At 41.1% G+C, this 24,784-nt stretch overlaps 1 protein-coding gene across 2 annotated transcripts in view; it reads left to right on the top strand.

Annotated features, from left to right (window-relative positions):
* Window positions 1-24,784, top strand: part of LMNB1 (lamin B1) — a 75,400-nt gene that overhangs the window by 47,482 nt on the left and 3,134 nt on the right. The window contains exons 7-11 of one of the 2 annotated variants that reach the window (XM_036848658.1): window positions 5,061-5,281; window positions 13,592-13,817; window positions 15,443-15,547; window positions 18,291-18,410; window positions 23,653-23,760. In XM_036848658.1, the coding sequence (XP_036704553.1) occupies window positions 5,061-5,281; window positions 13,592-13,817; window positions 15,443-15,547; window positions 18,291-18,410; window positions 23,653-23,760 (780 nt within the window). Of the gene's footprint in view, window positions 1-5,060; window positions 5,282-13,591; window positions 13,818-15,442; window positions 15,548-15,787; window positions 15,814-18,290; window positions 18,411-23,652; window positions 23,761-24,784 lie in introns of those variants that run through there. The other variant, XM_036848659.1, reaches the window with a different exon arrangement.

The following is a 24,784-nucleotide window of genomic DNA, read 5'->3' on the forward strand; positions in this document are numbered from 1 at the left end:
GTAAACTAAGATAAATGTAAAACCAGAAAAAAAATTAGATGTAGAAAGCATACCCCAAGTCTACAGTTGCTCCTGATGTCCACCGCCTCAATTTTGGGATGATTCGTCATCTATTCAGGTATTCCACAGATGCAGGGTACAACAAGTTGATTGTGGAGATTTAATCCGCTGCTCATGACGCTTCTGGGGGAAATTTCGCTTTCTTTTCTTTGTTTGCACAGCTCCTGGGGTTCAGCTTTGGAGTTGGCCCTGCCTCTGCGTGTAGGTCGCCTGAAGGTGTCTGTTCTTTGCTCAGACAGGACAGGGTTAAAGTAGCAGCTGATTCGGGGGCTCTGGGTCACTCAGGCGGGGGGAGGGAGGGGTACGGATGTGGGGCGAGCCTGCGGCGTCAGAGGCCAGCGTGACATTGCAACAGCCTGAGACGTGCCGTGTGTTCTCCCGGGGAAGTTGTCCCTGGATCTCGGGACCCTGGCAGTGGCAGGCTGCACAGGCTCCCGGGAGGGGCGGTGTGGATAGTGTCCTGTGCTTGCACACAAGCTTCTTGGTGGCTGCAACAGCAGCCTTAGCGTCTCATGCCCGTCTCTGGTGTCCGCGCTGATCACCACGGCTCGCGCCCGTCTCTAGAGCTCGTTTAGGTGGTGCCCTGAATCCCCTCTCCTCATGCACTCTGAAACAGTGGTCCCTTGCCTCTTAGGCAGGTCCAGACTTTTTCCCGGACTCCCTCCCGGCTAGCTGTGGTGCACTAGCCCCCTTCAGGCTGTGTTCACGCAGCCAACCCCAGTCCTCTCCCTGGGGTCTGACCTCTGAAGCCCTATCCTCAGCTCCCAGACCCCACCTGCCCCGGGGGGTGAGCAGACAAGCCTCTCGGGCTGGTGAGTGCTGGTCAGCACTGTTTCTCTGTGCAGGAATCTCTCTGCTTTGCCCTCTGCACCCCTGTTGCTGCGCTCTTCTCTGTGGCTCCAAAGCTTCCCCCCTGACCCACCTCCCCGACTCCCCCAGTGAAGGGGCATCCTAGTGTGTGGAAACTTTTCCTCCTTCACAGCTCCCTCCCAGAGGTGCAGGTCCTGTCCCTATTCTTTTGTCTCTGTTTTTTCTGTTTTCTTTTGCCCTACCCAGGTACGTGGGGAATTTCTTGCCTTTTCGGAAGTCTGAGGTCTTCTGCCAGTGTTCAGTAGGTGTTCTGTAGGAGTTGTTCCACGTGTAGATGTATTTCTGATGTATTTGTGGGGAGGAAGGTGATCTCCATGTCTTACTCCTCTGCCATCTTGAAGATCTTCCTGACATAGCCTTTAAAATGCTGACTTAGAAAATATTTTTTAAGATATATATATGATAGTGGTATTATGTTTTGGAATTAGGAGTTTCATACATTGCTTATAGCATTTCTTTCATTTCTATCTAGATGTTTGACTTTGGCCAAATTAATTGATTGGTCAGAGACTGAGTGGCAAAAGAGTCTCCAGTGGCACTTGAAAGCACCTCTACTTTTTGTTTTTCTAACACCCGAACTCTGGAAACTTCTGTTGCAGCTAGATCATAATAAACTGGTACAAGTATGTTACATACTTTAAAACAAAGAAAACCCAAGACCATTAGAAACCAGTTAGTAAAATATTAACTGTATCTGCCTGTAGAGTTACAGGCAGAATCTTAACAGATAGTTTAGTTAGACCTCTTCATTTTCCTAACGTGGATACCAGTTTAGTGAGGTATGTTACAGTTAATGGCAGAATCAGGAAGAAGAATCTAGGTCTATCTCTCATGTTGTGTTCTTTGTATTTCACTACAAAGCAGGTGTAGAGCAGCTATTTTAAACTACATTTAACTATTTCTATTTAAAATACAAAACGACTCAGAGTAACTTTAAAACTTATTTATACCTAGATTGTGATTTTTCCTTCTTAAAAAACTCTATAACATCAAAGGTGGAGAAATAGAGACATTTTGGTGTTTACAGATTGAGGCTCAGAAGTTAAGTCTGAATCTTGGGTGGTTTATGTTCCTTTAGATTCCACCTTGTTGCCCATCTGTCTTTCTCCCACATGGGAGATAAAAGTGAAGAGATTGATTGAAGAGGAGACGTTTTATTTATTTTTTTGGCCACACCGCGTGGCCTGCGGGATGTTAGTTCCCCGACCAGGGATCAAACCCATGCCCCCTGCAGTGGAAGTGAGGAATCCTAACCATTGGACCGCCAGGGAGTTCCCAAAGAGGACACATTTTACACTTCTTATATTTTCTTCCTCCAAAAAAATAATAAGCCTGAGAGGGAGAAAAAATGGATTTCTCAGTTTATAGCCAGTTTTTTTGCAAATGCAGTTAAATGCAAGTTCTCTGAGGCAGGATTTTGTTTAGTATTACTCTTGAGATGAATGCCTGCTTCTGATATAGAATGTCTCTGGATTTTAATAAATTGATAGGTTGATTTTTTTTTTAATTAAAAAAAGTTTTTGGCTGTGTTGGGTCTTCGTTGCTGCGCGGGCTTTCTCTAGTTGCAGTGAGCGGCGGCTACTCTTCGTTGCAGTGTGCAGGCTTGCCAATGTGGTGGCTTCTCTTGTTGCGGAGCATGGTTTCTAGGCACGTGGGCTTCAGTAGTTGCAGCATGCGGACCCTAGAGCGTGCTGTCTTCAGTAGTTGCGGCGCGTGGGCTCAGTAGTTGCGGTGTGCAGGTTCTAGGGTGCACCGGCTTCAGTAGTTGTGGTGCGCGGGCTCTAGAGCACAGGCTCAGTAGTTGTGGTGCACGGGCTTAGTTGCTCCATGGCATGTGGGATCTTCCCCGACCAGGGATTGAAGCCCCCTGCATTGGCAGGCGGATTTTTAACCACTGCGCCACCAGGGAAGTCCCTGGTTGATTATTTTTTAAATAACCTTTTTATTTTGGCATAATTGTAGATGTACAGAAAAGTTAGAAAGCTGGTACAGACAGTTCCCCTATCTCCCTCCCTGAGTTTTCCCCCATTGTTAGCATCTTAGGTGACTGTGGTTCATTTGTCAAAACTAAGACACTGACATTGGTACGTTACTATCAACTAGACTCTAGGCTGTTTGGATTTTACCAGATTTTCTATTACTGTAGTTTTTGTGTTTTAGGATACCACAGGTCTCTGTAAGTCTCCTGTGGTCTGTGACAGTTTCTTAGGCTTTCTTTATTTTTCATGACCTTGACAGTCTTGAGAAGAACTGGCCAGGTGTCCTGTAGACTGTCCCCCAATCTAAGTTTGTCTGGTGCTTTTCTCATGATCAGCCTGGGGTTACGGATTTTAAGTGCCCTTCTTGTTACATCATATCAGGGATTACGTGACATACACACAACGTCACTGGTGATGTTAACCCTCATCATTGATTAAGACGGTGTTTGCCAGGTTTCTCCACTGTTAAGTTACTATTTTTGCCTTTCCATACTCTGTTCTTGGGAAGCAAGTCACTAAGTCCATCCCACTCTCAAGGGTAAAGGGCAGGAATTTAGCTCCACATCCTGAAGAAAGTATTTACCTTTGTTAAATGGAATTCTTTTGTAAAGATTCATCTTTTTTTCCCCCTATTTGTATATTTATTTATTCATTCATTTGTTTATATCAGTATGGACTCATGGAAATGTTTTTATAATATGGGCTGTAATCAAATACTACATTGTTTTATTGGCTCAAATTGTTCTAGCTTTGGCTATAAGGAGTTCTGTCAAATTGGCTACCATGTTCCCCCTTTTTTTGAGCACTTCTTTACTTTCTGGTTCTATAAGATGCTCTAGGCTCATCTTGTATTTTCCCTGCTCCAGCAGTAGAATCAGCTATTTCTGCAAGTGGCCCTCGTTCTTTTTATTGGAGAGTGGCATCTAGAAATTAAGATCTGGGCACTGAGTATGCTCATTGGTATTGGGGTGTCATTGCTTCTAGGCCTGCTTGTGGGCAGAGCTAGGTAATAAATGTGTATATGCTAACCCATGTTTACACATTTATCTGTAATTGTATCTGTGTCCACTTGTGTTTATAGTAAGGTAACCAAGAGTTTATACATATGTCTCTGACTCTAACCCTGTACCACTGGGTTCACTTCAGGCTTCCTTGCTTGCTTACCTGTAACTGCTCTCTGAGAGTAAGAAACCTGGTTTCTGCCATCCCGTTTACCTATTCGTCCAGCCCCAGTATACATGCAAAGCAGTTTCAAATTTTTTAATCTGTACCCCTGTGAGAAATAAATTCACTAACCTGGAGTGTAGTGTTTCTGCATAACATAGAGCTCCTTTTTATCTTTAGCCTTCTCGATTTAACTTTTGCACAGTATGTGCCCTTTCTCTCCTGCTTTGATGCGCAGGTACTTGTGATTTAAGGGCCTAAGCTATACATCAGTCTTTCTGAGTTGATTACCTTTGTAATTTTCTGAGGTTATGGAGATGAATTCTGTCTTGGAGAAATACAGATGAATAATACCTAGTGAACCACAGCGTTTCTAAGATGAACCTTCTGGTATAGGATGTGTGATTTTTCATTTTTTTAATACCAAATATGAAGTTTCTATGTTTACAATAATATTTCCAGACTACCGTATATCATATAGTCTTTGCATGCTGATTGAGCGTGGGAAAGAACAACAGTTCTAAAGTGGTAACCGGAATCACTTTTCTTCAGTTTCTGAATAGTTGCAGCAATTCTCCATAAGATACTAGGTTTCTTTTGTCAATGAGTTTTCTATCTTTTAATTCTTTACTTTTGTTACTTTATACTTTTGAGCTAAACGGTTTGTAGGGGAGCCAGACTTGACTTTTACTAAAACCACAGCTTACAATTTTGTTTTATTTGGTCAAGTAAAGAAAAATTATATGTACATTTATGACACATTTGATGAATATATCTTTTTCTAGCCTTTTTATAAGATAAAACTTTCCTGAGGGCTGTATCTTGTATTGGAGAAATTTTGGTTTTTAATTTCTTAAAATAAAAATTTTCTTGGATTCTGGTGTCAGAGATTGGATTTGTTCCAGTCCAGGAAATAGTTTAGAATAGCTGCCTTGTGCTAATGTTGGAATGTTCCTAGAAAGTAAATGTGTTCCCTTGAATCTTAAGTCTAGAGCATGTTTGGAGAGGATTCAAGAGTTGGAGGACTTGCTTGCTAAAGAAAGAGACAACTCTCGCCGCATGCTGTCTGACAAAGAGAGAGAGATGGCGGAAATCCGGGATCAGATGCAGCAACAGCTGAACGATTATGAACAACTTCTTGATGTAAAGTTGGCCCTGGACATGGAAATCAGTGCGTACAGGAAGCTCTTAGAAGGCGAAGAAGAGAGGTGAGTAACTTAGTTGTCACCCTACCTCATAGTCTGCTTTTTGCCCCCACCCTTTCTATTTAAAGAAAAGTAAATAGGTTTTTTGGTTTTTTTTAACAATTAAGGCAACTTTAAATATTTTCTTGTTTCTTTTAATACCTAGCTGTAGAGATAGGTAGTAATAGATCATACTTTTACCTCAACAATAGAAGATGTTCAAGCAGTCTTATTATTTTAAATGCTGAACTCTGTCAGGATAGAGTTGAACTGTGTCAGGATAGAGTCTTTCCTTTGTGATTTAAAATGATAATTTTAATATGTTGCAAAATATCAGATTTGCTGAAAGAGACTTTATACTTATTTTTCAAATCTGTTTAGTGTATTAATCCTTTTATACCTTTTCTGAGAAAAAAGTTCCAAAGGGAAAGTGTCTGATTTAGAATAAAAGCCATTTAATTTCAGTATTGTATACATTGTGATTGTAATTTTGTAAAAAGAAAATGCAGGTATGAAAAACTTAAGGAAAGTATACTGAATGTAACAGGGGTTGTGGTAGGGTGGTGGTAGATGACATGTTCACCCCAATGTCCTCCCCTCATCTCCCCACCCCCTGGTTTTCCAAACTTCCTGCATTATGGTTATAGTCTATTCCTACCTCAAACATTCAAATAATACTTTTTTTTTTTTTTTTTTACTCTTTTCAGAGTTTTCTCTTTTTTTTTTTTTTTTAAAGCATCTTTATTGAAGTATAATTGCCTTACAATGGTGTGTTAGCTTCTGCTTTATAACAAAGTGAATCAGTTATACACATACAATATGTTCCCATATCTCTTCCCTCTTGCATCTCCGTCCCTCCCACCCTCCCCATCCCACCCCTCTAGGTGGTCACAAAGCACCGAGCTGATCTCCCTGTGCTATGTGGCTGCTTCCCACGAGCTATCTATTTTACCTTTGGTAGTGTATATATGTCCATGCCACTCTCTCACCCTGTCACATCTCACCCCACCCCCTCCCCATATCCTCAAGTCCATTTTCTAGTAGGTCTGTGTCTTTATTCCCGTCTTGCCACTAGGTTCTTCATGACCTTTATTTTCCCTTAGATTCCGTATATATGTGTTAGCATACTGTATTTGCTTTTCTCTTTCTGACTTACTTCACTCTGTATGACAGACTCTAACTCCATCCACCTCATTACAAATACCTCCATTTCACTTCTCTTTATGGCTGAGTAATATTCCATTGTATATATGTGCCACATCTTCTTTATCCATTCATCTGTCGATGGACATTTAGGTTGCTTCCATGTCCTGGCTATTGTAAATAGAGCTGCAATGAACATTTTGGTACATGACTCTTTTTGAACTATGGTTTTCTCAGGGTATATGCCCAGTAGTGGGATTGCTGGGTCGTATGGTAGTTCTATTTGTAGTTTTTTAAGGAACCTCCATACTGTTCTCCATAGTGGCTGTATCAATTTACATTCCCACCAACAGTGCAGGAGGGTTCCCTTTTCTCCACACCCTCTGCAGCATTTATTGTTTCTAGATTTTTTGATGATGGCCATTCTGACTGGTGTGAGATGATACCTCATTGTAGTTTTGATTTGCATTTCTCTAATGATTAATGACGTTGAGCATTCTTTCATGTGTCTGTAGGCCATCTGTATATCTTCTTTGGAGAAATGTCTATTTATGTCTTCTGCCCATTTTTGGATTGGGTTGTTCGTTTTTTTGTTATTGAGCTGCATGAGCTGCTTGTAAATCTTGGAGATTAATCCTTTGTCAGTTGCTTCATTTGCAAATATTTTCTCCCATTCTGAGGGTTGTCTTTTGGTCTTGTTTATGGTTTCCTTTGCTGTGCAAAAGCTTTTAAGTTTCATTAGGTCCCATTTGTTTATTTGTGTTCTTATTTCCATTTCTCTGGGAGCTGGGTCAAAAAGAATCTTGCTGTGATGTATGTCATCATAAAGTGTTCTGCCTATGTTTTCCTCTAAGAGTTTGATAGTGTCTGCCCTTACACTTAGGTCTTTAATCCATTTTGAGTTTATTTTTGTGCATGGTGTCAGGGAGTGTTCTAATTTCATACTTTTACATGTACCTGTCCAATTTTCCCAGCACCACTTATTGAAGAGGCTGTCTTTTCTCCACTGTATATGCTTGCCTCCTTTATCAAAGATAAGGTGACCATATGTGTGTGGGTTTATCTTTGGGCTTTCTATCCTGTTCCATTGATCTATATTTCTGTTTTTGTGCCAGTACCATACTGTCTTGATTACTGTAGCTCTGTAGTATAGTCTGAAGTCAGGGAGCCTGATTCCCCCAGCTCCATTTTTCGTTCTCAAGATTGCTTTGGCTATTCGGGGTCTTTTGTGTTTCCATACAAATTGTGAAACTTTTTGTTCTAGTTCTGTGAAAAATGCCAGTGGTAGTTTGATAGGGATTGCATTGAATCTGTAGATTGCTTTGGGTAGTAGAGTCATTTTCCCAATGTTGATTCTTCCAATCCAAGAACATGGTATATCTCTCCATCTATTTGTATCATCTTTAATTTCTTTCATCAGTGTCTTATAATTTTCTGCATACAGGTCTTTTGTCTCCTTAGGTAGGTTTATTCCTAGATATTTTATTCTTTTTGTTGCAATGGTAAACGGGAGTGTTTTCTTAATTTCACTTTCAGATTTTTCGTCATTAGTGTATAGAAATGCAAGAGATTTCTGTGCATTAACTTTGTATCCTGCTACTTTACCAAATTCATTGATTAGCTCTAGGAGTTTTCTGGTAGCATCTTTAGGATTCTCTATGTATAGTATCATGTCATCTGCAAATAGTGACAGCTTTACTTCTTCTTTTCCGATTTGGATTCCTTTTATTTCTTTGTCTTCTCTGATTGCTGTGGCTAACACTTCCAAAACTATGTTGAATAATAGTGGTGAGAGTGGGCAACCTTGTCTTGTTCCTGATCTTAGTGGGAATGGTTTCAGTTTTTCACCATTGAGGACAATCTTGGCTGTGGGTTTGTCATATATGGCCTTTATTATGTTGAGGAAAGTTCCCTCTATGCCTACTTTCTGCAGGGCTTTTATCATAAATGGGTGTTGAATTTTGTCGAAAGCTTTCTCTGCATCTATTGAGATGATATGGTTTTTCTCCTTCAATTTGTTAATATGGTGTATCACATTGATTGATTTGCGTATATTGAAGAATCCTTGCATTCCTGGGATAAACCCCACTTGATCATGGTGTATGATCCTTTTAATGTGCTGTTGGATTCTGTTTGCGAGTATTTTGTTGAGGATTTTTGCATCTATGTTCATCAGTGATATTGGCCTGTAGTTTTCTTTCTTTGTGACATCTTTGTCTGGTTTTGGTATCAGGGTGATGGTGGCCTCGTAGAATGAGTTTGGGAGTGTTCCTCCCTCTGCAATATTTTGGAAGAGTTTGAGAAGGATAGGTGTTAGCTCTTCTCTAAATGTTTGATAGAATTTGCCTGTGAAGCCATCTGGTCCTGGGCTTTTGTTTGTTGGAAGGTTTTTAATCACAGTTTCAATTTCAGTGCTTGTGATTGGTCTGTTCATATTTTCTATTTCTTCCTGGTTCATCTCGGCAGTTTGTGCATTTCTAAGAATCTGTCCATTTCTTCCAGGTTGTCCATTTTATTGGCATAGAGTTGCTTGTAGTAATCTCTCATGATCTTTTGTATTTCTGCAGTGTCAGTTGTTACTTCTCCTTTTTCATTTCTAATTCTATTGATTTCAGTCTTCTCCCTTTTTCTCTTGATGAGTCTGGCTAATGGTTTATCAATTTTGTTTATCTTCTCAAAGAACCAGCTTTTAGTTTCATTGATTTTTGCTATTGTTTCCTTCATTTCTTTTTCATTTATTTCTGACCTGATCTTTATAATTTCTTTCCTTCTGCTGGCTTTGGGGTTTTTTTGTTCTTCTTTCTCTAATTGCTTTAGGTGCAAGGTTAGGTTGTTTATTCGAGATGTTTCCTGTTTCTTGAGGTAGGCTTGTATTGCTATAAACTTCCCTCTTAGCACTGCTTTTGCTGCGTCCCATAGGTTTTGGGTCGTCGTATCTCCATTGTCATTTGTTTCTAGGTATTTTTTGATTTCCCCTTTGATTTCTTCAGTGATCACTTCGTTATTAAGCAGTGTATTGTGTAGCCTCCATGTGTTTGTATTTTTTACAGATCTTTTCCTGTAATTGATATCTAGTCTCATAGCGTTGTGGTCGGAAAAGATACTTGACACGATTTCAATTTTCTTAAATTTACCAAGGCTTGATTTGTGACCCAAGATATGATCTATCCTGGAGAATGTTCCATGAGCACTTGAGAAAAATGTGTATTCTGTTGTTTTTGGGTGGAATGTCTTATAAATATCAATTAAGTCCATCTTGTTTAATGTATCATTTAAAGCTTGTGTTTCCTTATTTATTTTCATTTTGGATGATCTGTCCATTGGTGAAAGTGGGGTGTTAAAGTCCCCTACTATGATTGTGTTGCTGTCGATTTCCCCTTTTATGGCTGTTAGTATTTGCCTTATGTATTGAGGTGCTCCTGTGTTGGGTGCATAAATATTTACAATTGTTATACCTTCCTCTTGGATCGATCCCTTGATCATTATATAGTGTCCTTCTTTGTCTCTTGTAATAGTCTTTATTTTAAAGTCTATTTTGTCTGATATGAGAATTGCTACTCCAGCTTTCTTTTGATTTCCATTTGCATGGAATATCTTTTTCCATCCCTTCACTTTCAGTCTGTATGTGTCTCTAGGTCTGAAGTGGGTCTCTTGTAGACAGCATATATATGGGTCTTGTTTTTGTATCCATTCAGCCAGCCTGTGTCTTTTGGTGGGAGCATTTAATCCATTTACATTCAAGGTAATTATCGATATGTATGTTCCTATTCCCATTTTTCTAAATGTTTTGGGTTTGTTATTGTAGGTGTTTTCCTTCTCTTGTGTTTCTTGCCTAGAGAAGTTCCCTTAGCATTTGTTGTAAAGCTGGTTTGGTGGTGCTGAACTCTCTCAGCTATTGCTTGTCTGTAAAGGTTTTAATTTCTCCATCACATCTGAATGAGATCCTTGCTGGGTAGAGTAATCTTGGTTGTAGGTTTTTCTCCTTCATCACTTTAAGTATATCCTGCCACTCCCTTCTGGCTTGCAGAGTTTCTGCTGAAAGATCAGATGTTAACCTTATGGGGATTCCCTTGTGTGTTATTTGTTTTTTTTCCCTTGCTGCCTTTAATATGTTTTCCTTATATTTAATTTTTGACAGTTTGATTAATATGTGTCTTGGCGTGTTTCTCCTTGGGTTTATCCTGTATGGGACTCTCTGTGCTTCCAGGACTTGATTCACTATTTCCTTTCCCATATTAGGGAAGTTTTCAAGTATAATCTCTTCAAATATTTTCTCAGTCCCTTTCTTTTTCTCTTCTTCTTCTGGGACCCCTATAATTCGAATGTTGGTGCGTTTAATGTTGTCCCAGAGGTCTCTGAGACTGTCCTCAGTTCTTTTCATTCTTTTTTCTTTATTCTGCTCTGCAGTAGTTATTTCCACCATTTTATCTTCCAGGTCACTTATCCTTTCTTCTGCCTCAGTTATTCTGCTATTGATCCCATCTAGAGTATTTTTAATTTCATTTATTGTGTTTTTCATCATTGCTTGGTTCCTCTTTAGTTCTTCTACGTCCTTGTTAAATGTTTCTTGCATTTTGTCTATTCTATTTCCAAGATTTTGGATCATCCTTACTATCATTATTCTGAATTCTTTTTCAGGTAGACTACCTATTTCCTCTTCATTTGTTAAGTCTGGCGTGTTTTGACCCTGCTCCTTCATCTGCTGTGTGTTTTTCTGTCGTCTCATTTTGCTTATCTTACTGTGTTTGGGGTCTCCTTTTCACAGGCTGCAGGTTCGTAGTTCCCGTTGTTTTTGGTATCTGTCCCCAGTGGCTAAGGTTGGTTCAGTGGGTTGTGTAGGCTTCCTGGTGGAGGGAACTAGTGCCTGAGCTCTGGTGGATGAGGCTGGATCTTGTCTTTCTGGTGGGCACGTCCACGTCTGGTGGTGTGTTTTGGGGTGTCTGTGGCCTTATTATGATTTTAGGCAGCCTCTCTGCTAATGGATGGGGCTGTGTTCCTGTCTTGCTAGTTGTTTGGCATAGGGTGTCCAGCACTGTAGCTTGCTGGTCGTTGAGTGAAGCTGGGTCTTGATGTTGAGATGGAGATCTCTGAGAGATTTTCGCCGTTTGGTATTACGTGGAGCTGGGAGGTCTCTTGTGGACCAGTGTCCTGAAGTTGGCTCTCCCACCTCCGAGGCACGGCCCTGATGCCTGGCTGGAGCACCAAGAGCCTTTCGTCCACACGGCTCAGAGTAAAAGGGAGAAAAAATAGAAAGAAGGAAAGAAAGAGGCTATAATATAGTGAAGTAAAATAAAGCTATTATAAAGCAGAGCTATACAGACAAAATCTCACCCAGAAGCACATACATATACACTCACAAAAAAAAGGAAAAGGGGAAAAATTAATATATCCTGCTCCGAAAGTCCACCTCCTGAATTTGGGATGATTCGTTGTCTATTCAGGTATTCAACAGATGCAGGCACATCAAGTTGTTTGTGGAGTTTTAATCCGCTGCTTCTGAGGCTGCTGGGAGAGATTTCCCCTTCTCTTCTCTGTTCGCACAGCTCCTGGGGATCAGCTTTGGATTTGGACCCGCCTCTGCGTGTAGGTCACCTGAGGGCGTCTTTTCCCCGCCCAGACAGGACGGGGTTAAAGGAGCAGCTGCTTCGGGGGCTCTGGCTCACCCAGGCCGCGGGGAGGGAGGGGTACGGAGGAGGCGGGGCGAGCCTGCGGCGTCAGAGGCCGGCGTGACGTTGCACCAGCCTGAGGTGCGCAGTGCGTTCTCCCAGGGATGTTGTCCCCGGATCACGGGACGCTGGCAGTGGCGGGCTGCATGGGCTCCCGGGAGGGGCGGTGTGGAGAGTGACCTGTGCTCACACACAGGCTTTTTGGAGGCGGCAGCAGCAGCCCCAGCGTCTCACGCCCATCTCTGGTGCCCGCACTGATCGCTGCGGCTCGCGCCCGTCTGTGGAGCTTGTTTAGGCGGCGCTCTGAATCCCCTCTCCCTGCGCGCCGTGAAACAAAGAGGCAAGAAAAAGTCTCTCGCCTCTTCGGCAGCTGCAGACTTTTTCCCGGACTCCCTCCCAGCCAGCTGTGGTGCGCTAACCCCTTCAGGCTGTGTTCACGCCGTCAACCCCAGTCCTCTCCCTGCGATCCGACCGAAGCTGAGCCTCAGCTCCCAGCCCCGCCCGCCCCGTTGGGGGAGCAGACAAGCCTCTCGGGCTGGTGAGCGCTGCTCGGCGCCGAGCCTCTGTGCGGGAGTCTCTCCGTTTTTCCCTCTGCACCCCTGTTGTTTTGGGATCCGCGCTGTTAGCCGCGGCTCGCGCCCGTCTCTGGAGCTCGTTTAGGCGGCGCTCTGAATCCCCTCTCCTCGCGCGCCAGGAAACAAAGAGGGAAGAAAAAGTCTCTTGCCTCTTCGGCAGCTGCAGACTTTTTCCCAGACTCCCTCCCGGCTAGCTGTGGCGCACTAACCCCTTCAGGCTGTGTTCACGCCACCAACCCCAGTCCTCTCCCTGCGATCCGACCGAAGCCCAAGCCTCAGTTCCCAGCCCCGCCCGCCCCGGCGGGTGAGCAGACAAGCCTCTCGGGCTGGTGAGTGCTGCTCGTTGCCGAGCCTCTGTGCAGGAATCTCTCCGCTTTGCCCTCCGCACCCCTGTGGCTGCGCTCTCTTCCATGGCTGCGAAGATTCCCCCCTCTGCCACCCTCAGTCTCTGCCCGCGAAGGGGCTTCCTAATGCGTGGAAATCTTTCCTCCTTCACAGCTCCCTCCCACTGGTGCAGGTGCCATCCCTATTCTTTTGTCTCTGTTATTTCTTTTTTCTTTTGCCCTACCCAAGTACGGGGGCAGTTTCTTGCCTGTTTATAGGTCGGACGTTTTCTGTCAGCGCTCAGTGGGTGTTCTGTAGGAGCAGTTCCACGTGTAGATGTTTTTCTACTGTATCTGTGGGAAGGAAGGTGATCTCCGCGTCTTACTCTACCGCCATCTTCTCTCCTGCTAAATGATACTTTTTTAAAGAGAAAAAAAAAGTATTACGACAGTAGGCATTGTAGCACAAATAAGTTTTTCTTCGTTAAGATGTATGTTGGCTTTGTCTAACAGATTGTCATTAATGTTTTGCTTTAGTAATGCATGTGCAGGATATTAATATCCTTTTTTTTAAGGTAGGAAGGGCATATGCGTTTCATAATTGGAGTGTTTTATTCCTCCATGTAGATTGAAGCTCTCTCCGAGCCCTTCTTCCCGTGTGACAGTATCACGCGCATCCTCGAGTCGCAGCGTGCGTACAACCAGAGGGAAGCGGAAGAGAGTGGACGTGGAAGAATCCGAGGCCAGCAGTAGTGTCAGCATCTCTCATTCTGCCTCAGCCACTGGGAATGTCTGCATTGAAGAGATAGATGTTGATGGGAAATTTATCCGCTTGAAGAACACTTCCGAACAGGTGGAAACACAGACCCCTTTTTGTCCAGCGTGGCTTTGCTGATTGGTGTCTTGCAATTGTAATAACTCCTCAGCCTTTATTTGGATTCAGTCTTCGTGGAATAAGAGTTTCCCTCTCCTTTTTAACCTAAATTCATGAAGTGTAGTATAAATTTAAATAGGAGGAGGAAGAGGGATGGTGCGCTTAGTAGTTTAAAGATTTTATTCTTTAGCTCTTCTTTAGAGAGCGAGGGCTTTTTTTCACATCTGGTCATTTTGTCACCGTGGCCTTCCTAAGGATGAATTATTAATATTCCCTGTCCTAGCCAGATTTGTGAAGAAGTTAGATTATGGGTATAGATGGTAGATATTCTTTCCCAGCTGTTAATTTTATGGAAGGAAGGAAATATGAGCCCAGAGTCGGACACGTGTAGGGAGTGTTTTTCTCTCTAAATAAATGAATGAATAGTACTGATTTAATTTATATCAAGACTAGTATGAAGCCCTATATTGAAATTATTTGTTTAAAAGTAAACATAAAATATTCATAGCAGGGAATCCTGAACTTTTGCGCTGGGGCTTTCGAGAGCTCAGTAGTGGAGGTCTTGGGAAGACCCTGGCTAGGCATCATTGAGCTGGGGTCGTGAAGGGGTATCAGGTGATGCCAGAGGAAGGCAGGTCTGGGGTGTAGTGGGGATGCAGTGGGGTGGATGTCACTTCCAGAAGCATGTTCAGGATTTGTAAAATGTTTGTAAAATCACTCCTTTTCTCACCAAAGCTATTGAAACTATCTTGCATGTGGATGAATAAATACTTTGGATGGGCAAAGGAGCTTTAGCAGTTCTGATATGGAAGACAATAGGTTCTAAGCCCTCTTAGTCACGACTTTAGAAACTAAAGAACAGAGTAGCCTCTGCTACTCCATTGCAGTAGTTTGGCTGTTTTTCAAAAGGCGTTGCTGTGCTTTGTGGAGCTATTCTGGAGCTGGCTCTCAGCCTTGTTTACTCCTGTCTTTGAGTTAGAGATGGATATAAATAAATTAATTCAGCTAATTGCTTTAATACCCTGCACGGTTCCTCAGGAGAGTCAGGCAGCTCTGGGCAGCCTGCGGGCTAGCGTTGAGAGCCAGCGCTTGGGACTGGCTCATTATGTCACTGACCATTTTTGAGCCCCTTATGCTTTAAGGTAGGAGTTAAATATGGGCAGAAGTGGTACAGATGGAGAAGAAAAAAGGCATATTTTCTTCCTTCTCTTTCCAAGCTTTATGTGTGTATATTTTAAAAGCTTAAAGCAATCAAAAATTAGATGTTTATAATGGTGGTTATGAAGCTAGATTATATTGTAAATTTAAATTATATACCTGTTCTAGCATTGAATATCACCATTTAATTTGGTTCACATCCCTTTTCTTGCAGTTTTGTCCTCTTTAAAATTAAACACCTTAATAATTAAAACTGCAGCATTGTCAAAGTTTCTGTTTTGCTGAATGACAAAACCATGTTTTCTTTTCATAGTAGGAAAATATGAACCATGGGAAGACAGTCGTTAAGTTGTCTTAGTTTAACTGCCTATGGATTGATTTATTTGATTACTCCATAACTTTTTGTATATTTGAAGTGACCTTGTTTTATTTTGTTCTTTCAATAGGATCAACCAATGGGAGGCTGGGAGATGATCAGAAAAATTGGAGACACATCAGTCAGTTACAAATATACCTCAAGATATGTGCTGAAGGCAGGCCAGACTGTTACAGTAAGTTAATTTAGTCATCATTTAATTTAACTTCATTGTCTTAACCAAAAGTTAAAGTAATTAAAACCATTTTGGCTTAAAGAGAAGCATTTTAAAAATGTGCATTAAAATGTTTTTGACATTATTAGGGAATTAAAGTGCTATTAAAGATTTTAAAAATTCTTTGTTATTGAGAGTGGTAATTGACTATTAAAAGTGGAAGAATTGACCTTTGAATTATTTTTATTTTATCTACTCCAGTAGAAATTAACAGCTGACACCCCCCCATCCCTAAAGAAGTTGAGGTGACTATCTCCTTTTGTCAATTCCTTTTTAAAAATATTAAATTCATGTTTAAGATTTATGATTGATACAGACCTTACTAAGTGTTTAAGATCAAAGGCTCAAACAGGTTAGAACTTCTCTTTTAAAAAGTGTATTCATAGAACTTGCCACCACATTGTGAAAATATCAGATGCTAATTTTGTAATAACGGGTAAAAATTGGAACAGATATCCTAACCATGCTATCTTTTCTTCTCTTTAGTAATTATTGTAGTGAGAGAAAATTGCTCAGTCCTATTATGTGTCTTACAGAAGCTGCATAATGTGATGGAAAGAATCTGACATTTTTAATTCAGAAGATTCAGATTTGAGTGTGCCCTTTATCTCTTTAAAAGTATAAAACCACTATGCCAATCATCTGCTTTTTCCACTGGATACAGTTCCTCAGTGACTAAATAGATATATATATTCTATAGGTCTAGTGGAGAACTCAATTTTCACATAAAAAAATGTAAGGCATTTTTTTTTCCTTTGGTAGCTGGCATAAATGTGTTAAGAAGCTCTTTGGAATGTGGTAATCATAAGTGATATTTCTGTAAAATTGTACAAGGCAGAGCAATAGCAAAGATCAGTTTAAAACTCCAGAACAGAAGTAAGGGAACTACTATGTAATTTTAAATTTTCTTGTAGCCACATTAAAAACAAGTGAAAAAGAAAAATGTGAAATTAACTTTAGAACTATGTTTTAAATTTAACCCAATGTATCTAAAATATTATCATTTCAACATCTGATGAATATAAAAGTTATTAGATCACTTTAAAAAAAAATCTATTTATTTATTTATTTGGCTGCACTGGGTCTTAGTTGCGGCCCACAGGATCTTCGTTGCAGCATGCGGGATATTTAGCTGTGGCATGCAGGATCTTAGTTGCGGCATGCGGGATCTAGTTCCCTGACCAGGGATCGAACCTGGGCCCCCTGCTTTGGGAGCGTGGAGTCTAAACCACTGGACCACCAGGGAAGTCCCTTTTTTTTTTTTAAACTAAATCTTGACACTTCGAGATACCCTTACAGCACACCTCAGTTGGGACTAGCCGTGTTTCAAGTGCTCACAAGCCACATATGGCTACCATATTGAACGACACAGCTCTAGGACATATTAGTTTTAGGTTAAATTACCCAGTAAGGTTACTGACGTGTTACGATTATTATTAAACACTAAACCAACTGTATGATTCCATATGGACTAGTGAAAAGTATAGCTTGAGGTTAGATTAACATTCCACATAACCTGAAAGTCAGCCCAGATCCAGTTCTCTTTTCAGTTTTATCCTAGTAATGCTCCTTGCCCCTTTCCATTTATAATGGTGATGGAAGATCTGGAAGCTTCAAGTGAGCACTTTAAGAGGAAGGGGTCTCTCCTTATTAGTAATTGATAAGGTTTTCTCCCCATTTAAAAAAACACCTGCTTATACTATCTCCAGTCTTCATTCTGCCATCATATGGCCCTTTATATTGCAAGACAATTTATGGAGTACAAAACTTTGCTGTCTCTTTTCATATGGTCTTTTAGAAAGATCAGGACTGGTAGTAGTGTCCCTACAGGTGAGGACATAGAGGTTTGTAGAGGTGTAGTGTTACGTCCATGATACAAACCCAGGTTTTCTAACTCTCAAGTGTTCTCTGTTCTACCAATGCTCTTCTGCCAGTAAATACATAAAAAATGTTGCAGAATTTCCCTGCTTATGAAAAGGGAACTCTTTCTGTTTCTTTTGCCTATTTCTGTAGCAGTCATATTTTCCATTGAATAATGGGTTATTTGTCTGTTTCCTGAATTCTTTTTGGAATTCAGACTCAGACACTGGGGTATTATGACACTGTCTCTGGTTGGATATATACCACTTTCCATTAGAATATTCTAGATAGGCTGTCTGCTACAGAGCTTTTGAGAGAAGTTAGTCATCTCAATTCCTGCTATAGGCAGCTGGAGGATACCATTGGAAGGGGTAGAAGGCTCATGAAGGATTGAAGGAAGGATGGCTCATGAAACCCGTAGAATAATAGAATGCTAACAGTGAGAGCTTATATTCATTGAGTCAGCCATCTCCTCCATGTGGGTAATCATTTTTCTTCACAACAGTCCCGTGTATTATCAGTACCATTTCTGTCCCATTGGAGGGTAAGTAAGGTAGCTTGCTCAAGGTGAGCTGGCATGTAGGCGAGCTAGGATGTGAATCTAGGCAACTTCACTTCAGAGTCCTGTGTGTCAACATTTTTATTTATCAGACTGGGAAGCTGAGGCCTAGCTAAGCTCTATGGGATATACAGCTAGTTAATATGGCAAGTCTAAAGCTAGGCCATAATTCTGGAACTTTTAGAATCAGTCCTCTTACAAGGTGTTAAAGTCTCATCATTATGTTGTTATTGGCACATGGGAGAGCTGGGCTCTGTGTAGACTGATTTCCTTTTTTCTTTCTAGATCTGGGCTGCAAATGCCGGTGTCACAGCCAGTCCTCCCACCGACCTCATCTGGAAGAACCAGAACTCTTGGGGCACTGGCGAAGATGTGAAGGTTATATTGAAAAATTCTCAGGGAGAGGTATGGTCATTTTATCGGTACCACCACAGTGTCAGTTTTTTTTTCTTCATTGAAGTATAGTTGACTTACAATGTTGTGTTAATTACTGCTGTACGGCAGAGTGATTCAGTTATACATAGATGTACATTTTTTTTTTTTGGCCACGCCACGCAGCCTTTGGGATCTTAGTTCCCCAACCAGGGATTGAACCCGGCCACTGGCAGTGAGAACGCGGAGTCCTAACCACTGGCCTGCCGGGGAATTCCTGTGTACATTCTTTTTTTAAAATACTTTTCCATTATGGTTTATCATAGGATATTGAATATAGTTCCCTGTGCTATGCAATAGGACCTTGTTGTTTATCTGTTTTATATATAATAGTTTGCATCTGCTCATCCCACCCTCCCACTCCATCCCTCCCCCAACCCCCACCCCCTTGGCAACCACCAGACTCTTCTCTATGTTCGTACCACAGTGTCAGTTTCACCTGAGAGTTCATCATGCAAGTGTGATTTCTTTTCAAAAATCAAATTTAAATGTGAAGTAACTGATTGCTTAAATCAGACCAAGGCTGCTGAGTCAATGAAAGTGATGCTAACTCCAGGTTTTAGGAATGAACTATGAGTGTCTTGTAGTTCTGGTTGTTAGCACAGGTTCCAGAGTCAGTCTGTGTCCTGTTTCTGTCTTCACTGCCCAGTGACTTTGTGACTTTGGGTAAGTTCCTTCACCTCTCTTAGTTTCATCATTTTAAAATGGAGATAATAATAATAAGATAATAATATAATGAGAATAATGTAAATGAGACAATCCTTGGGAAATGGTCAGAATAGTATCTGGCCACTAGTAAATGCTTATGTTATTAACCTTGTTACTGGCTTTCAACATGCTCTTGAAACTGAGTTTAAGGATTGTGGAGTGTACATTTGCTTGATGTGTATATTTTCAACACGTCAGTCCTAGAACTCTTGTCAAAGAACCTTACCTACCCCCACTGTCACATAAAGACACTCCCAAATTCCCCCAGCCACGCACACATACCAAGAGATGAAAGTGTCTTCAAAGGATGGCGTGGTTTCAGGTCAAAGTACAGCATCTCCTTGGGGGTTCCTTCTCTGCTCCCATAGTGCCAGGCACAGACCTTGTCTAGCTTGTCACGTTGTCCTCTCTCACTAGAGTAATAAGCATGTCAAGGGCAAGGACCTGTTCTGATTTTTCCTGGCACATAATAGGCACTTAATGAGAAATTACTGGATAAAATTATAGGAAAATCAAACATGGACCTTAAGTTCAGAGAAATAAAGTGTAATTAATAGCATTCATTCTGGGGGTCCGAGGTGTTTGCATACGAGAAGTCCTCTGCCCAGCCATCTGCTGGTGTTTAGACTGCTCTTAGTAAGGAATTCACCGTCTGCTGAATGAAGAATGCCCTTGATCTCAGACTGAGGCTGAAAATGAAAGGGCATCTGATGTTTTCCACTGTAAACCTCAGTACAGTTCACCTCCAAATACTTGCTAGGTTCTCAGGGTGTGGGCGTTTACAGATGCCTTCCAGAATTCACAGACTTCGAGGAGCCGAATCTCCTCCTGTTCTCTGTGTGGAGCCCTGCTTGCTTTTTGCCTTCGGCACTTTGGAATTCTTCCCAGTTGTCACCGGTGCTGCTGCCCAAGTGCTGAAATTACTGCAGCTCCTATGCTGGTAGTTCCTTCAACATCTGAAACTGGCAGAATACATGTCTCTTTCAAAACAGTGTTACGAGTGGCGATTTGCCCAGATTGAAAAGCACGGTTTTAAGGGGCCATGGTAGATGAAATAGGTTTTCGTGAACCATGGAATCTTGTCACCACCTTTTTCTGTGTGAAAATATGTTCCAAGTTAGAAACGATCTTATAGGAGGATATTTGGAATACAGCGAGTTTAAAAGCGCACAAAATAGATACAAGTGAAAAAGTAGATGCCATGACATGGGATATGTCTGGAGGTCGTATTACCAGTGATGTTTCAATTAAGCTGAATGAAGCTCAGGTTTCCCTTCATAATTCAAACCAGTGAATTCTATAATGGATTATTTGGTTGGTTTGTTTTCCTGTTCTTTTAATAAACTTCTGCATTCTACTTGTTAGGCTCTATGAAGTGACCTCTGTCAGAAATGAGGAAAGTATTATGAATACAGTTCTTATTTCTGTGATTGTCAGGCAAGTACTTTTGGCATTTATTTAATTTTGTGAGACCATGTTTATTAATAGGTCCCAGACCATATTTATAATAATTCATAATTACCACCATAAAGACCACTTTCCTGTAAGATTGTAGGTAATTGGCTTAAGTCAGTTTAATTTTTTTACATATATTTTCTGGCTGAGACATTGGCGATATCAGGAAACCCAATTAAACTGGCTTTAAAATAATGGGAATATATGAGTTCACAAAACCAACCATCCAGAGATAGTGGACTTGATCCATTGGCTCACCCAGTGTCCCCAGGGATCTTTCTGTTGTCTGTTTCCTGAGTGTCTCCCTCACGGATGCAAGGTAGCTGCTGGCTGCTCTCGGAGGTGCGTCATTCTAGGCTTACTTGTCGTGGGCAAGAGCATTGTGCCTAGGCCGGTCCTCGTCTGGGCTTTGCTCTCGTAGTACCAGCCTGGGTCACGTGCCCACCTCTGAGCCAGTTCCTGGAGTCAAGAGAACAGAGTTAGAGCTTGAGCCTTCTCCATGGCTAGATCACACTCAGCTTGTGACACACATGTCACATCTCCATGGGAGAGAGGGTACCCAGGTAACAGTGGGGGCTCTTACTGAGAAATGGCCGGGGAGGGGTGGTCCTAGGGATGAAAAACAGCAAATGTCACCATGGAAAAATAAAATGTTTTTTTAATGAGGGAAATAAAAAATAAAGCAGTCTCTCTGTACCTTCTAGAATATAGGCATCACTGAAATTTTTGTATATGGAGATGATCACTTATGTATACAGAGATATTCTAGTTTAACAGTCAGCTCCTTCATCAACAAAAACTGCCTTGATTTTTAGTATTTGCTGAACTGTGGTGATTTCAGGCTACCCACACGATGTGACTGAGCACAGAGTTGAAGAGGCAGCACGTGAGCTGGCGCTAGCTGGCCCTGCTGCACTGCTGGGGAGATGGGTGTACCTTTATGTGCCCAGGGCTTTACCCAGGCAGACCCATGGCATGTTGATAAAGACCATTTATGTGTGCCTTCCAGGGCACTTGATAGTGTTGGGTGTCTTGCTGAGAGGAGTTTTTTTGGTAAAGACGTTTGTCTTTTAGCACCTTGACTAATAATTTCCTGGGCCTAAACCTCCCAGCAACTTTTGGTTCTAAATTTGTTTTATTATTTTTCTATTTAAATTTGTCGACATTTATTTAGCTCACCTATATTCCATACAGGCTTTCTGCATTAGATTAACTGATTTTTAAATGTTGTCAAATGAAAAGTGCTTAACACCAGGCTTACATTAAAGTCAGTTATGCTGAAGTAATTCATAATTAATGAAGTTGGGCAAGTTGCTGTTTTCTAAGCTCATTTGAGGCTCATAGTCTGGTGTTTCATCACGAGCTCTAAGAGCCAGTGTTTCCATATGGGATGTATACACTGTCATGAGTTGCTAGAAGCTGAAATGTGAGAATTCTATAACAGATTTTATTTGACTTTTCTTTCCTCATTTTAAGATGAGTTGAGGGAAGTTAGGTACTCCGAAAAATTTTTGGGAATCTTTTTTCTGTTTTGTATGCCATCATCCCCCAATGGATATCTTAGTTCAAAGAGTTGTAATTGATCTAAGGATTCACATGCTTTTTTATTAGTACTAATTTGGTTAAAGCAAATGTTATTTGTGAAAAGACTATTTGTGTGTATAAACACAGACTGATCTCACAGAATTGAAGTTTCTGGCTAATTGAGACTCAAAATGGTCCATCTTCCTCGGCCGTGCAACAATAATCAAAATTCCCTACAAAATACTACTGTACTACCTTACTTCATTTATAAAATATATATGTGGACATGTTGTAAATAGAACTCTCATTTCTCTGTCACTGTTCTCTGGTTTTCTTCCTCTGCCATTTTAAACTAGCTGGTCTGTGTTAAATTTCAGGTAAGCTTTTACTGACATGATTTTAGTGTCTTCATCTGGAGTTATCTTTTTTGAGTAACCTTAGGACATGCATGGTACAGAGTACAATTAGATGCTCTGCAGCACTCTAGGACACACTCATTTACTTGCTGCTAGATCATCAAGTTAGCCTTGTGCTTGAACAGAAACACTGCTGCATTTGTGCGAGTCAGCACTCTCTAGAGGAAAGTCATTTGTATTTGCGCCTTTCAGTAGAAAATGGAAATGGTTACTTTCTGTTATGCCTCCAGTGAATAATAGGAGATCTGTTTTTTTGTGCAGAGTACATTGGAACTTCACTAGTATGTTATTAGTAAATAGTGTTCCTGTGTCTTGATTGTTTCATTCAAGAGGAACTAGCTGCTGAAGGAATGAAAGTTTGTCCTTTTCATCTCTCTCATCAGGTGGTCCTCTTGCCACCGAGGTCCCTGAGAGCACAGCAGTTAGCCTCTGACTTCATTTTATTCAGCATTTATTTAGCACCTTCTCTTTGCTAGGAGCCAAGATCTTTAAGCTGAATTCATGTTGAGTGTTATAAAGAATTTAGTGTGGCAAATCATTTACAGAATTCTTAGTAACAGAATGGGATAAAAAGCCGTGGAAACTTCTCAGCAGGTATTTCAAATTGGATACCAGTAGCTTCCCTGCAGGGAATATTGAAAATCTAAGAACTGCTACTAATTATGCAAAGATTCCTGTTCAGTAGCTGAAGCTACTGATGAGCCACTTAAAAAAAAAAAAAAAGTCCCTGATGTAAGAATGCTGTTTCTTAAATTTACGCAAAGAAAAGATGTCGCCCTCCCACAGTCCTCATGATTTTTAAGTATAGTGGGTTTTTTTTAATTAATTAATTTATTTTTTATTTTTGGCTGCGTTGGTCTTTGTTGCTGCGCGCCGGCTTCCTCTAGTTGTGGTGAGCGGGGGCTACTCTTCGTTGCAGCGCGCGGGCTTCTCATTGTGGTGGCTTCCCTTGTTGTGGCGCACGGGCTTAGCTGCTCCACGGCATGTGGGATCTTCCGGGACCAGGGATCGAACCCGTGTCCCCCACATTGGCAGGCGGATTCTTAACTACTGCACAACCAGGGAAATCCCAAAGTATAGTGTTTTAACTTAAATCAAACTCTTGTGTTTAGGAGGTTGCTCAAAGAAGTACAGTCTTCAAAACAACCATACCTGAAGAGGAAGAGGAGGAGGAAGAAACAGCTGAAGTGGCTGTCGAGGAAGAACTTTTCCACCAGCAGGTATTACTTTAATATATGTCTTTTAAATTTTATTAACAGAATTACATGAAAACCAAAACCAATAGTGGAGCTTGTTTTTTTCCCTATTACTTGATAAACTAAGTCAGTGATCTACCAAGTGGGGTTTGTTTTTCCTGAGGGGATCTTCAAGATACAGTACATTCGGGTACTGGAAGAAAATGTTAGCACTTCTTTTTTAAAACTTATTTCTCATATCAAATTTCAGTTTTGTCTTTTGTTTTATAATGTATGTAATATGTTATGGTAGGACATGTATGCCACATAAATAAGTATGTATGGATTGGAATGCATGCTAAGAATTATTTATTGAAGGGTTCTTTGATTGAGTTTAGATGACTAAATTGGAGCAGGTATCTGCATATAAACTTAAAAAAAACAAAGAGTGTAGGGACTTCCCTGGTGGCACAGTGGTTAAGAATCCACCTGCCAATGCTGGGGACATGGGTTTGAGCCCTGATCAGGGAAGATCCCACATGCTGCAGAGCAACTAAGCCTGTGAGCCACAACTACTGAGCCTGTGCTCTAGAGCCCGCCAGCCACAACTACTGAGCCCACACGCTGCAACTACTGAAGCCCACGTGCCTAGAGCCCGTGCTCTGCAACAAGAGAAGCCACCGCAATGAGAAGCCCATGCACCGCAACCAAGAGTAGCCCCTGCTTGCTGCAACTAGAGAGAAAAGCCCATGTGCAGCAACAAAGACCCAACACAGCCAAAAAATAAATAAATAAAATTAAATTTAAAAAAAAATCATTACCTGATTTTAAAAAAAAAAAGAGTAATGTTCAACTTCAGTGTGAAGCAAAATTCTTGCTGTCTTAAGTTTTTAATCATTTAATTGCAAGATAGATTTTAGCTGATGCTTGGACTTTTGAGAGTCCTTGAAATAAAGAAACTCCAAATTTGATTTTAATTAATTAAATTGGAATTATTAATAAGTAATGAGCCTTCAGTTTATATTCTCAAGCTGTTCAAGTCTGATCATTCATCAAAATTCCTACCCTT

This window comes from Balaenoptera musculus, chromosome 3 (assembly GCF_009873245.2).
Source record: "Balaenoptera musculus isolate JJ_BM4_2016_0621 chromosome 3, mBalMus1.pri.v3, whole genome shotgun sequence".
NCBI classification, from domain to species: domain Eukaryota; kingdom Metazoa; phylum Chordata; class Mammalia; order Artiodactyla; family Balaenopteridae; genus Balaenoptera; species Balaenoptera musculus.